The 15,496-nt window shown below is 32.0% G+C and overlaps 1 protein-coding gene across 1 annotated transcript; it reads right to left on the bottom strand.

Annotated features, from left to right (window-relative positions):
- Positions 1 to 1,467: 1,467 nt before the first annotated feature.
- Positions 1,468 to 13,286, bottom strand: LOC145269607 (uncharacterized). Its single transcript, XM_080125337.1, has 3 exons — positions 13,154 to 13,286; positions 5,467 to 5,540; positions 1,468 to 3,227 (listed from the first exon to the last, which is right to left on the bottom strand). Exon 3 carries the CDS (start codon positions 2,809 to 2,811, stop codon positions 1,582 to 1,584), a length of 1,230 nt encoding a protein of 409 aa, XP_079981463.1. The 5' UTR covers positions 2,812 to 3,227; positions 5,467 to 5,540; positions 13,154 to 13,286; the 3' UTR covers positions 1,468 to 1,581.
- Between the last annotated feature and the right edge of the window lie 2,210 nt (positions 13,287 to 15,496).

The raw sequence follows: 15,496 nt of genomic DNA on the forward strand, positions 1-15,496 counted from the left end.
TTTAACTCACAAAAGATAGTGATTGTCAGATGTCCAGCTACTGAACAATATTAGGGACAAAATGAAATAGTTTAGATGATTTAACCACACTTTTCTTCTATGAAGAAAGGATTTGATGTAATAATGATGTGTCGATAAATAGTAAAAATGGATGCTACCTTCTTTCTGGAATGTTTATTTGGAAGATAATTTAACTTAATATCAATATTAATATCAATATTCAATATTAATATTCAATATCAATGTTCAATATTAAATATCAATATCAATATTAATATCAATATTCAATATCAATATTAATATCAATATTCAATATTAATATTCAATATCAATGTTCAATATCAATATTAAATATCAATATCAATATTCAATATCAATATTCAATATCAATATTAATATCAATATTCAATATCAATATTAAATATCAATATTCAATATCAATATTTATATCAATGTTCAATATCAATATTCAATATCAATATCAATATTAATATCAATATTCAATATCAATATCAATATTCATATCAATATTAAATATCAATATTCAATATCAATATTCAATATCAATGTTCAATATCAATATTAAATATCAATATCAATATTAATATCAATATTCAATATCAATATTCAATATCAATGTTCAATATCAATATTAAATATCAATATCAATATTAATATCAATATTCAATATCAATATCAATATTCAATATCAATATTAATATCAATATTCAATATCAATATTAATATCAATAAGGGTTTTATCACTCAACGAGGACCCCCCACCATCCCTGGACTTTAGTCATCTATCTCTGTCCTGAGCCATCAGGTCGTCCCTCCATCTTGGTCTTCCCTTTGGCCTCTTATATTCACGAGGTGTCCATTCATTCGTTTTGGTCGATGCAATCTCTGACTTTCTTTAGGTGATATGATATTAAGATAAATATTGAATTTATTAAGAGCCTAGAAATAAATACTGAAAAAAGACAGAATGAATGCATAATTTCTGGAAACGCGTATGAGGGCTTAACATTATCAGATTAGCATATAAAGGTTTTGATAATTATCCTATTATATGTTAATGTAAAGACGGGGTAGAATCGACTTTACTTTATTATCTAGATATATATTATTTTATTGTTTATTAAATTCTATGGCACAGAATTTTCAAAGTGACTGACATATAATTTCCAGAGGTACTATGTAAGGAGTTAAGCATCAAGATGTCTGTTTACATTACACTTGAACTTCTGCATGTCAGAAGTGTTACAGAGTCTAGCAGTCCTAAGGAAGAAACAAGGTTTTCTTGCAGCAAGGGATTTCTACTGTGTTGGGGTGGAATTTTGCTGCTTGTCAGGTTTAGGGGAGTTATGTCGAAGTGAGATAGGGGCTTCTATTTCGTCGGAGTATCTATCAATAAAATATTGTAAATAAAGCAAATAATTTCAAAGAATATAATTACAATATGGGTTCAATTGAAAATAATTTATTTTATTAAAAAAGCATGCACAGATAAAGATATAAGTAGGCTGTGGATTATCTTGTCACCTGAGTGGTTGCCTTCTGAAATAGAAGCCACATGTCCTACAAGACTATAATTTTTTCTACAGTGTCTCCAGTATGTGTTCGCATATGTCGTAACATATTTTGTTTCTGTGTAAAGGAAAGGCCACATACTTCACAAGAATATGGTTTCTCTCCAGTGTGTGTTCGCATATGTTGCAATACACTTTGTTTCATTGTAAAAGAAGACCTACATACTTCACAAGAATATGGTTTCTCTCCAGTATGTATTCGCCTATGTTGAACTAAACTTTGTTTCCGCGTAAAAGAAGAGCCACATACTTCACAAGAATATGGCTTCTCTCCAGTATGTGTTTGCATATGTTGTAACAGATGTTGTTTCCGTGCAAAAGAAGAGCCACATACTTGACAAGAATATGGTTTCTCTCCAGTATGTGTTCGCATATGTGTCACCATGTCTTGTTTTATTGTAAAGGAAGAGCCACATACTTCACAAGAATATGGTTTCTCTCCAGTATGTGTTCGCATATGATGCAACATACTTCGTTTTATTGTAAAAGAAGAGCCACATATTTCACAAGAATACGGTTTTTCTCCAGTATGTGTTCGCATATGTCGTAACATATCAATTTTCTGTGTAAAGCAAGAACCACATACATTACACGAATATGGTTTTTCTCCAGTATGTGTTCGCATATGTCGCAACATAGTTTGCTTTATTGTAAAAGAAAAGCCACATACTTCACAAGAATATGGTTTCTCTCCAGTATGTGTTCGCATATGTTGTAACATACTTTGTTTTTGTGTAAAAGAAAAGCCACATACTTCACATGTATATGGTTTTTCTCCAGTATGTGTTCGCACATGTAGTAACATATCGTAGTTTCTTGCAAAAGACGATCCACATACTTCACACGAATATGGTTTTTCTCCAGTATGTATTCGCATATGTTGCAATAAATGTTGTTTCCGTGTAAATGAAGAGCTACATACTTCACAAGAATATGGCTTTTCTCCAGTATGTGTTCTCATATGTAGCAACATATTTTGTTTTTGTGCAAAAGAAGTGCCACATACTTCACAAGAATATGCTTTTTCTCCAGTATGTGTTCGCATATGTCGTAACATACTTTGTTTTAGTGTAAAAGAAGAGCCACATACTTCACAAGAATATGGTTTCTCCCCAGTATGGGTTCGCATATGAATATCCACATTGTGTTTCTTTTTAAAGAACAAACCACATACTTCACAAGAATATGAATCCCTTCCAGTATTTGATTGATGGTTCATTTTTTAATGTGAAATGTTTTAGATATTTCATTACAGTTTTGTTTTTATATTTTTATATATTTTTATCATGTGAAACGGAATTACTGGTAAATTTTTCGGTTTTTCAAGTTTTTTGGATTTGATATTTGGTTATAAGAGTAAATTTCTGTATACATTAATTATATACAATGCAATGTTCAACTTAATATAATAAATAAAAGACAAAATACATATACAATTGATAGGAAAATGCTTTGTCCAATATATCATAAAACCTGATTTGACAAATAAGATTCATACAATTTTCAATTGTTGATTTTTCTTGTTTAAAGCAATGAAGAAAAATGTTTAAATATTAAAATATATATTTTAAGATCGCCAAGAGAATGTAGATTCATTCAAATCCAATGGTGCTCGTTTTTTCCATGAATGATATTCTGCAAAATTAAAAACATGTAAACATAAATTTCATAAGATATTAATTTTATACATTTTATGCAACATTGAAACAATTAAAAATATATTTCAAAGCAACATATTTTATATATCTAAACATTGTAAATTATTTTATAAGTTAAAAAGCATCAGATATATCTTACTTTTAATTACACATTTTTTCCACGGAAATGAATTTTAAATTAAGAAAATATTCAGTAATTTAATAAGACCGGTTTTCCTATTTAAAGTTGCAATGAAGGTTGAAGAAAGATTTAAAAGCAATTACATTTAAAGGTAGCCGGACAGGAAGTTTTCGAGAACAGGATGTTCTCTATGTACATAAAGTTGAAAAGCGAAGTGGGTAAAATGTGTACAAATATACACCAACTAAAGGTGGAAACTTTCAGGAATGGCTCAATTCACTGAGAAAGAGCTCAAAGCTCTGATGGAGCTTTTTTCTTTTTTTTTCATGGAGTTCATCACTTATCAAGGTCCGGAAGCAACTCGGGGATAAGGGTTATTGCATGTACAGTAATCAATGGGATAGTATCGTAGTAATCATTAGTATTAGAGATTTGATAAAGTGTCTTACTTAAGGGGGCGGTTTGTCAGGAATTTGTTTATGTTTGACTTGAAGACATCCAAGTTGTAGTCAGGTGGGAAACAGGCAAACGGAAAAGAGTTCCACAGGTGTGCACTTCTAAGATAGAAGCTTTGTTCATGGAATCTACGTTTTGGTTTTGGCACAGATAAAGAGTGGAGTTTCCCAACATCTCAATGGAGTTGTAACAAGTACTAAAATGTGTGCTTGTGTTGTACGATTAGCTTGTGTGAATGAAAATATTCGTGAAACCAGGCAGTCGACGTGAGCTCAAATTTTCATCCAAAGCAATTCATCAAATAAATATCATCGGTTGCAGATACAGTAACCAGGGCTATATAGTGAAAGATTGTACAGCAAGATTGCTTGATGTAACAAGTGTCCAAAGTTTACAACATAAATTATGATGCTTTAACCCCAAAGGAATAATGCATTTTGTTGCAAATTTAGCCATTGACCCCCAGGTGCAAAGAGTACAAACTGCCTACTGTAAGCTCAACTTTACACCCAGAGGTTTTAATCATTGATGAAAAACTGGTAGGCTTCGACCTTTTACTGATACTTAATACATTAAAAAATTCAAGGATAGTACATCTGATTGAATGTCGCCAACCAAATAGATCTTGCACTATCAGCTAGTCTTCAACCTCTATCCCATCAATGAAATGTTGAATCCTCAGCCTGTTTTACAAGTACCTTATTGGTAGGTGCTAAGATAAACTGTCTTGTACCACCTTGATGTAAATACCCTCAAGAACCCCAACAAGAAGCAAAATCCCACCCTTACACACTACTAATTCCAAGATGTAAGAAAGCCTTTTACTCTAATAGTTTCTTTTCTAAGACTGCTAAACTTTGGAATTTCCTTACAGGTTTGTGCTTCCCCAACTGTACTGTACATGCAGAAGTTCAAGTGTAATGTAAACAGATATCTTGCTGCTCAACCCCCTACTTATGGAGAATGTATCCAAGTGTGCTGTAATCAATGTTGTTGTACATCAACAACGTTTTCATCACTTTATCTTTCGCATCGGGTGATCAAATGACTGAAAATTTGGCAAAATTTGCACCAGTTTGTAACTCTCCTGCAGATCAAATGAGGGAAAATTTGTAAGTCTCCTCAACAGCTTCAAGAAGGAGTATTTTGTTAAATTTCCCCTCATTTGTTGTTTTATTATTTTTATTGTTATATTATTTTTTCATAATTATATATTCCTATTTTAATTGCATTCATTTTTTATAATTTCTATTGCAATATTTGATATATGATTATTGTAAATATATATGAATAAAATATTCAAATAAAAATCATTAATATCTTCATTAGATAAATATTAAATTTTATGTAGCTATTACAAAGGAAACATATTTACTGCACCATTCTCCCAAAATGCTATTTTAAGTACAAATATATTGGATTATAATTTTTATACAATTCTAAACAGAATGTCGATTAAATAAAAATCAATGCATAAAAACTTTAAGAATTTCTGTGAGGTTTAAATTAATTAATATTAAAGAAATTTATAATTTCGAAAACTGAAATAAACTCATGCAACTAAAATAATAAAGAAATAATATAACCTATACATTTTTACAAATTCAGATAATTACTTATTATAAAAAAAAATACTTACACATAAAAGCCTGCTTTTTCCTTTAAAGATCAGGATCTACTGCTGAGGGTTATGATATATGCAGTTCAGATTTTCTTAAATAAATATAGAAAATAATAAATTAGTGTCTTACATAATAAACCTACGTTAGGAGTTTTTATTTTTTTATTAGCAAACTGTATTTATTAAATTCACATCATTATCATATTTTTTGTGCAAAACTGTATCTATCATTGTGTATCAAGGTTACAGTTAGTAAACGTTTGGTAACTAAAAACTGCTCCATTGAAATGTGTCCAATTTTTACTCACAAATACACATATAACTGTGATCATAAAATGCTTCTGAATGTAAAATTAATAAATTAGGGGTTTCCTTTGTCGATTTGATATTTTTTTTAAATTCTCACACATGCATAGTCGGGAAGATACCATATCAACATATTTGTACATAAGAGAAATTAATGGGAAGATACCATATCAACCAATTTGTACATAAGAGAAATTATTAGGAAGATACCATATCAACCAATTTGTACATCAGACCAATTATTGGGAAGATACCATATCAACCAATTTGTACATAAGAGAAATTATTAGGAAGATACCATATCAATCAATTTGTACATCAGACCAATTATTGGGAAGATACCATATCAACCAATTTGTACATAAGAGAAATTATTGGGAAGATACCATATCAACCAATTTGTACATCAGACCAATTATTGGGAAGATACCATATCAACCAATTTGTACATAAGAGAAATTATTAGGAAGATACCATATCAACCAATTTGTACATCAGAGAAATTATTGGGAAGATACCATATCAACCAATTTGTACATCAGACCAATTATTGGGAAGATACCATATCAACCAATTTGTACATAAGAGAAATTATTAGGAAGATACCATATCAATCAATTTGTACATCAGAGAAATTATCTTATTTTCACTGATTATGCATTGACCCAGTGATTATGATTATCAACCAAGTACTAACTAATGCATTCATATCATTTCAAATGTTACTGCGATAGTTCTGTGATTGAGAAACCATAAAGTTCACTGCGATTTTGAAATGCTTCTGAATTTCCATCAGTAAAATTAGGAGTGTTATATGTTGATTTGATATTTTTTAAATTTTCACACATATTTGGAATATAACATATCAACCAATTTGTATCATGTATAAGTTTTGGTCAATTGATTTAGTGTAGTTGTCATATTAATACTGTTACAGTGTGTAACTTTTCACAAATTTCATATTTTTCTATTCCAGCATACATAACTGTGTTTCTGGATAAATAAAACCTTATTCACAGATTATTATCTGCCATCTGTATTCTAAATTACTACAATTTATTCATCAAACAGGTAATCCAGGACAGAGCAGTTTCTGAAGCAACAGGTTTTTTGGTGGTGACTCTTTAGCACCCGATTCAACAGATCAATGGACTTATTGGCTATATACATTCAACAATTTCCTGAAGCCACTTAACTGTCCACTAACGAGAAAACTAGACCTTCTTATAAACTTCATCTCCAACCCAGTGCATAAATTATTAGTAAATTGTGACTCGTACAAATCAGTTATCGCAAAACTTTAGTCTTTCTTGCCCATTCTAGACATCTTCTGGCAACCTCTGAGAAGAAATCTTGTGTGTCAGTAATGCGGTTAACACGCTACTGACATGAACCCAACTTACCTGTGTCGGGTAAGATCAAAGGGGTTGCTGGTGACACATATCAAACAGTAACTTCCATTAAGAAACTTGCACTTAGAAAGTGGGTCAGTGCGTTTTAGGTTCATACCAGTTAACAGGGATTATCACCCCCTCACATACTAGCTGATATACATAGGAATGCACATGGGATATTGGAGGTAAACCGCCGAATTTTGAGGAAGCTTGGTAGTTAGTCAGACTTGATTGGAGATAAAGTTAGTTCCGAGACAAGGAGAGACAAAGATGTCTTGAAAAAAAATAATAAAGCTTAAGTCATCAATGCTTCTTTACAGATCATAGACCAGTGACGGGAAGAACAACACTATTGCAATATTTTGGTGTTTTAATGGGGTATGATCCCACACAGTCGGACGATTCTATTTATAAACGATGCTGTTAAGAACTGACGAATCAAATTAATTCACGTTCTGCTACCAACCAATCAGAAACCCGAATTGCTTCATAAATATTAAACCTTTTCTGGAGCAATTTCACGTTATTTTCCCGGGTTTCGACACGGTAAGAATATTTTGTTCTGTGGAACTGTCTACTACAAACAAGTCACCTCCCAGGACTTGTGTGTAACAGCGAACCATCTGAAACTGTTCTAGAAGACAAAAATGGTATGCTGAAGTGTAATGTATATATATGCCCACATACATACATGCACTGTTAAAAACTACTAAGGTCCTTAAAGGAGTTTGACCGCCTTTATACACATCAGCCATTATAAATGTATATAAACTGTATGTGACTGGGGACAGATGCATACGGATGAGCTTGAAGATATGATTACATAGAAACCATTAGAATACACCTGCACATGTTAGAACAAGATGACATGGACACAGTTATATAGTAGTTATATAAGAAGACACGAGAAAACATATCAGAAGCCAAGTGAAATGATTGATGTTTTTATTGGCAAATGCTTGATTTGCTTATTGTTATTTTGAGGCAGTAACAGCTGAGGGACATTATGACTAAGCAGCTCGTGATGCCCTAATAACAGTCATTCACGCTCATGCTAATCAACGAATCATCGAAAGAACACTCAATTTGAAAGATGCTTTTCTAAAAATGGCCCGGAAACAAGCTGAATCTTATATGAACACCACGAAATGTGCCACCACTGAACCATCAGTGACTCGCAAGGTTTCTTGTACATCCGAAAACGTTTCAGTTGCAACTTGGTAAAATTTTTCTTTTACAGTAATCGACCATACCCACATATTGTGTACTATCTGTGATGCAGTTTGTAATAGCTGCTGCAAGAAGGGAGACTTTTGCCATGTCTGCCAATCAAATAACTTCCCTATGAAAGTGATTTCAGCTTGTGAAGCATCAACCACATGTTGTAATTGCAGCATGACCTGATCGTCTGTTGAAAGCCATAACTAAACTTTCACTGAATAGAATAATTCTAGAAGATCTTATGGATATTGATAGCTTGGAAAGCTATATATCATCAAATATTATCAATAAGTATTACTGACTGATACAACCTTCTTGCAGAAAGATATTAATGGCATCCACAGCCTTATCAAGCAGCACATTAGGTCACTGATATGTGGCATTAGCATATCAAGGCTTTTTTTTACTGCGTTTAAAACTTCCAGTCCTTTCTTATCTTTGCTCAGACATCTTACTTGACCACAACGTTCTCAAACTACATTCAAAGATAGAAATATGTTTTGGAGGTCACAGAGACCCTTTATTCATATGAACCATAATGGCATCCTGCATCTTGTTTCTCTTTTATTATTTGAACATTTATTGCCTGGCTGCAAGCCTATTGCTACAAAATTCAAAAGACACTCACTGATCCATCAGCAGTTTATACAATCTGAAATTTGCAACCATCTAAAAGATGGTGGCATTGAATCCTCTCACTCTCCCTGGAGAACACAAGTAATAACAACTAACAACTAATTCAAAAAGTGTATTGTCATTGACTTTAGTTAGATTATCAACCAGTTTATGTAACTTGATTTTTATTTAATTGACGAATTAGACAAAAAAAATAGTTCACAATTTTTTTTAGTACATTGATATACAGAATGAATATCATCAGATAGTAATAAAAGAGGAAAAATTAACAGTTTTTAAAGTATGTGTAAAAAAATATATTCTGCTGTATTCTGTTTGGCATTAAAAAATAGTGTATTATGTTTCCCATAGTAAATAGATATTCTAATAAACATGAAAAGTTTGCCAACTGTATCAGAAGTCTTTGTCTCACGCAAAGCAACAAAACTTTTTGGCTAAATGTCAAGCAGAGGTTCGCTAGTCACAAGTTGAGTCGAGTAGAGTGTGTTGTTCACAACATGAGATACACGTCGACGTTCTCTATTCGCATGTCTTAAACGCTTCTCCCACTCCTTCAAGCGACTTGCCTTTTATAATGTTTCGGGTACACTCAATTTGTATAAACTACACAAGACTGCTCGAGATCTACGCGTGATCGGAGGCTTTAAAAGACAACAGCCGCCATCTTGGGCCTCTTTTTTTCTTTTTCTGTCTTTCAGCCTGCTGCCGAGACAGATCCTCGCCCGTTTCTGAGGTAGGTCCTCTCTATGTCTATCACACCAACACGTTTGCCTTTGTCGATAGCATCACTTTATGCAGTCGTAATATGATGAATATGATTAAACTATAAATTTTTTCTTTGATGTTGCCAGGAAGTACAGCATTAGTTTCAATGAAAACAATTCGGCATTATGCAAACTGAGAATGTCAGCCTCTGATGGTATGAAAAGTCGTTTGAAGTCCTAAAACCAAATCCTGAATGCTTTTCAACTATGTCCACCACTAAATCACAGCAGGAAGTTGTCAGAATGTTTCACATTATGCTCAATGTATTCATCGTTTCTCAGAAAAAAATTTGACACCTACGACAAAAGTAAGTGATACGTTTGAGTGAATCTTGCTCAACTTATTTTACTTATTTCAAGATGATCTTGTGCACGCTTCACTAACAGCAATCAAGAAACTGACACTTTGGATATTACTTTGATACCCATTCGCAATCAGATTAGCTTTTCTTTTTACATGGGGGTCACCACTTATCAAGGCCCGAAGGCCACTCAGGGATAAGAGTTATTGCGTGTACAGTAATCAATGAGATAGTATTGTAGTAATCATTAGTATTGGAGATTTGATAGAGTGTCTTACTTAAGGTGGCAGTTTGTCAGGAATTTGTTTATGTTGGACTTTAAGACATCCAAGTTGTAGTCAGATGGGAAACAGGCAAACAGAAGAGAGTTCCACAGTTGTGCACTTCTGAGAAAGAAACTCTGCTCATGGAATTTACGTTTGGATTTAGACACAAATAAAGAGTGGGGAAAATTATTGACAGTTGTTTCAGCCAGACGGGTGTTTCTCATGAAAGATTGGCGAGGGTGGGGGTGAGAGATTGGAGCTTAGATGAGCACTTGCCATGAAAATAACGATAAAACAAAGACAGGCTCGCAACGTCTCTTCTGTGGGAGAGAGGCTGCAGGGACGAGAAAAGGGCATACCCCACTAAACCACGAAGTCTATTCTGTACTCTGTCAAGGCAAGATAGGCTGATTTTAGCAGCTCCTGCCCAGATGTAGCAGTAGTACTCCATCCTTGGACGTACTTGGCTTTTAAAGAGATAAGGAATTACATCAGTAGTGAGATATCTCCTGGAGCGGTAGAAGGATCCAACCATTTTCCCAGCGTCCTTGACAACAGACCTGATGTACATGTTCCATTTCAGATCAGGAGTAAAGGTCAAACCCAGAAGCTTGTCAAAACATGGAGCCTCCCCAAAACGAGAGCCATCCATTTCAATTGATGCCAGATGGGGATCAGAGCGCCCACTTACCCACTTGCTTTCTTTTCCTGATCTCTTTCAGTAAGTGAACAATATTACTCTACGATTTAAAAAGAAACAGCAGTGCATGAATGGCATTGCTCTGCTGGTTGTCAGAATTTTTTCATGTATTCATTGTTTCTCAGAAAAACTTTTGATATCAAATACATAGCACAAAATGAAATGTTTTCTTTTGTTATGTTGTTGTATCATAAAGGGGATCGTGTGTGATATATCTAATCAGAGTTAACATTGTGTGATTTTCTAGTGGTCAGTCTATTATGATATGTTCATACGCAGATGTGTGCGTGTGTTACATGTATTCTCGACATACCTTCTTGCATGTTGGATGTTAGTCTATCTGGAAACATCTCGTCTTGAAGGGAGACTGGTACCTGTTTTGGAGACGAAGATTCATTTCATTCCAAACGATGAATTAGTTTTATAGTTTTTATTTCACTTTCCAGATGTCTCGCAGAAGGATGGAAAGTGAATTTCTGGCTTGCATGGTACACGTCAGCATCCCCCCTCAGTGAAGGGGAAGAAACATCTGTGAAGCTGTCCGTTGCCTTCTTCTAAGTCCAAACAAAATCTCCAGGATTCAGCTAACCTGATCACATAACTCACACGCAATCTGATCAGCTGATCCTGACTTCTGGTCAATGTGTCTACAATATAATTTACACCCCCCTCTCTCTCTCGATCCATTCTCTAATACTTTGACTGAAACTTGCTCAACTGATTTCACCAATTTCAAAGATCTTCAACATGCTTCACTTACAACAATCAGTAATTAAGACTGTCTGAAAGTCGTTGTTAAACATTTTTGAAGTCATATTTCTAGACGAAAATATATCTAGAGTTTCCGAAAGTCATATTTCCAGACAAAAAATATTTTAAGCGTGTCTGAAAGTCGATGTTAAACACTTTGAAAGTCATATTTCTAGACAAAAATATATCTAGAGTTTCCGAAAGTCATATTTCCAGACAAAAAATATTTTAAGCGTGTCTGAAAGTCGATGTTAAACACTTTGAAAGTCATATTTCTAGACAAAAAAATATATCTAGAGTTTCCAAAAGTCATATTTCCAGACAAAAACTATTTTAAGCGTGTCTGAAAGTCGATGTTAAACACTTTGAAAGTCATATTTCTAGACAAAAATATATCTAGAGTTTCCGAAAGTCATATTTCTAGACAAAAAATATATCTAGAGTTTCCGAAAGTCATTAAACATTATTCAAGCTGCATTTTGGGTGAAAACAAACTTTTACAACTTTTGTTTTATGATGTTGAAGTGTTTTATACATTAGTACACTTTAAATTTTGTTTATCGAACATAAAACATAAATGATGTACATAATTTGACAGTTAATTTTTTGTGAAACAAGTGAAGCATTCCTGGTCCCCCCGTAAGTGCACAGTGAACGAGGCATAAAAAACGACTAAGTTCAGCATTGCCCCCCCCCATTTAGCCCTCAAAACTCAAATCCGAGTGAAAATGAATAAACGGTGCAGTTTTATACCTTAACAAATGTAAATTTGAGTTCTGCAGTCTGCACCATGCAAAAAAAAAAAAAAAAAATGACGAAGTACATCATTTGTCCCCCCCCCATTTAGCTCCAAAAATACCCAAAGCCTTAACATATTTAAATTTGAGTTCAGCTCCATGCAACAGTGCTAAATAGACATACAAAGAAAATTTTGGACAAATATGGTACAATAGTAGCAAAAATTTATTAACCCTAAAAGATCCCCTGGGGCACACCCAAAAAGTTATTGCGACGTATAGACAAACAAAATTATATAGAAATCAATTAGTTACAACTTTTCAGAAAGTTTTATAAAAATCCAAACTTTTTTTAATAAGAATTAAAGTGTCAATTTTAGCAATTTTACCTCAAAAGGCACCCCTAGGAGGGGGGGGGACCGGCATTTTCTCGGAAAATCCGTTCTGCTACATTTTTACTCATATCAGTAAAACAAACCCATATAAGACCCGATTGTATGAAATGGTCGTATTCGTTTGGATGCAAACTATAAGCGTTGACTTTATAAAATCTAAAAACAAAGGCAATCGTAATAGTTCGAACGTTACTTTGTAGGGAAAAAAAGAAATTAAATTTAAGTAAAACTTACCTTTTATTCGACGAATTTCGTATAAAAAAAAAACAAACAAACAAAAAAACAATTATAAGGTTTGTTAATTAAAACGAGAAGAGTTTGATGAGTCTGAGTCTAATTTTAAGATGGCGACCGGAAAAGCAAGTTCGCAGAAAATTTAAGTCGAACCAATTTAAGTGCACCATTGTGAAACGGTCGAATCTTTTCGATAAATATTACACATAAAATTATTAATTAAATTGGTACAATATTTTCATTTTTAATGGGGATAAAACAAAATATCGAACGGCCGACGAAAGTTTATTTTAACCGGTTGGTTGACCAAGACAAGAAGTTCCTCCTTTGATAATGTCATAAACTTGACCTATTTTGTATTTTTAAGCATTCGAAAATGTAGGTCAACACAAAAGAAAAGTTACCTTATTTTTTTTTTTTTTTATTGAAATATGTTTATTTAAAGAAATAATTAATAATGAAAATATTTTGTAGATAAATATAATTTTTTTTTTATAATTTTACCATATAAAAAACTTATAGAAAAGAAATCTTAATGCCCAAAATTACGTAAATTGATCAAGTAGTTTTATTTTTACCTAAGAAAATAAAAGCAAAAAGGGTACTTCTACACTAGGTGTATCAGAATTTTGGGAGAATTTTTTACACCCCTAACACGAAACTGTGAATAAGATATAAAAAAATTCTCTTTTAAATGTGAGTTGTTTATTTTCTTTATGGAATATCCTACTTCCAAAATAAACTATTAAAGGTGTTTAATAAAAATAATAGAGATAATTATTTTTGACAGTTTTCATGCAGCCATTTTTTTTTTTTTTTTACGTAATGAAATCAATTGAATTTTACGAGTTAATTTTGTTTCAATTTTTAAACTTTAAAAATCTATCCAAATTTTTCTATTGGATAAATTTTTACGATTTTTTCAGGGTCAGTTTGAAATTTTATAATTATAATATTTTAGACAAACGTTTTTTCTTTTAATTCGCACCCCCATTTTGAAATGTCTATTAATATTTTAATAATTAATTTACTCACCAAAGTTTTATATATCACGAATTGAAGATAAAAGATCAATAAAATAATATATTGTAAATTAAAACAAAAAAAAAGAAGTATTTTTTAGGAAATTTATCTGTAAAATCTAAAGTGTAAAACCTTTTTTTTTTTAAACCACGTTGATTTTTTTTTTAATTTGAAGCCTATGTTCTGCTTATATTGTCCAGTAAGTACTAAACGCTGACGACAATTTTTTTTCTATTTCATTCAATAGTTTCTTTCTTTTTTTTTTTAGATATTTAAAAAAAAAAAATTCACTCGATAAAGAAGAATTAAAATATAATAAATCAAAAATGTATGTATTTCTTTGAGAAAAAACAAAAAAAAAAAATTCCTCGACTTTTTTTTTTTTAAGGCAAAAACTTATAAGTAAAATTTGACTATTTTTAACCTATGGGAACACATATTTCTTCACGCACAAGGCTAGACGACTAACATGAACGTGTGAGTTTTACTGCCTTCTATCCATGTGTAGTTCCAAACAAGGACAAACTGCTGCCTCTGGTTTTTCGATAAAGACGTAAAAATGGTTGCGTAATTGCGCTTTTTTCAAATAGTCGTTTAAAAAAATTCTTTTAATTAAAAAATAAATGGAATTTAAAATATAAATATGGATAAATTCTGGACAATGAAGAATGGAATTAAACATTCAATAGTATTTTTTATAGGTAAGGAATTTTTGGGAATTTATATCGATTTTTTTATAACCGAAGTAAGTAAAATTTCGTTGATTTTCTTCAAATCTTTTTTAAAGAAAACCGATTAAAAAAAAACAAATATTGCATAATTTGCTATTAAACTTGTTATTTTTAAAAATTTTAGCTTCGCTCCTTTAATTGAAAAAAAATTAGGGTTTGAATTATATTTTTCAAGTAGTTATAAGCTTGTAAAAATATTCAATTTTTTTTCACACATTCTTAAGATCGGTTTCTTACACTGTAACTTCTGCACTTTCTTGCCGAAACTGGAGACGCCATTTTATTTTCCGCACCTGCTGCTAAATTCCAAGGGAGAAATCATTATTTTAAACTATGGCTGAAACATGAAATAAATAACAAAAAAATTAAACTGGAGAACGATTAAATTAACCTAAAATTAAAAGAAAAGCTTTCACCTTTTCATTAATTAAATCGAAACATTTCGAATTAAACAATTATGGATATATATTCTCTTTCACTTTCTTTATTTACTTTTTTTCATAGTTCTTTCTGGAAGTTTATCTAGTTTAATTTTTTTGTTATTTATTTCTAACTTCAGCCATAGTTTTAAATACTGATTTCTCCCTTT

Source organism: Euprymna scolopes, chromosome 45 (assembly GCF_053919585.1).
Source record: "Euprymna scolopes isolate OS-2025 chromosome 45, ASM5391958v1, whole genome shotgun sequence".
In the NCBI taxonomy this organism is placed as follows: Eukaryota; Metazoa; Mollusca; class Cephalopoda; order Sepiida; family Sepiolidae; genus Euprymna; species Euprymna scolopes.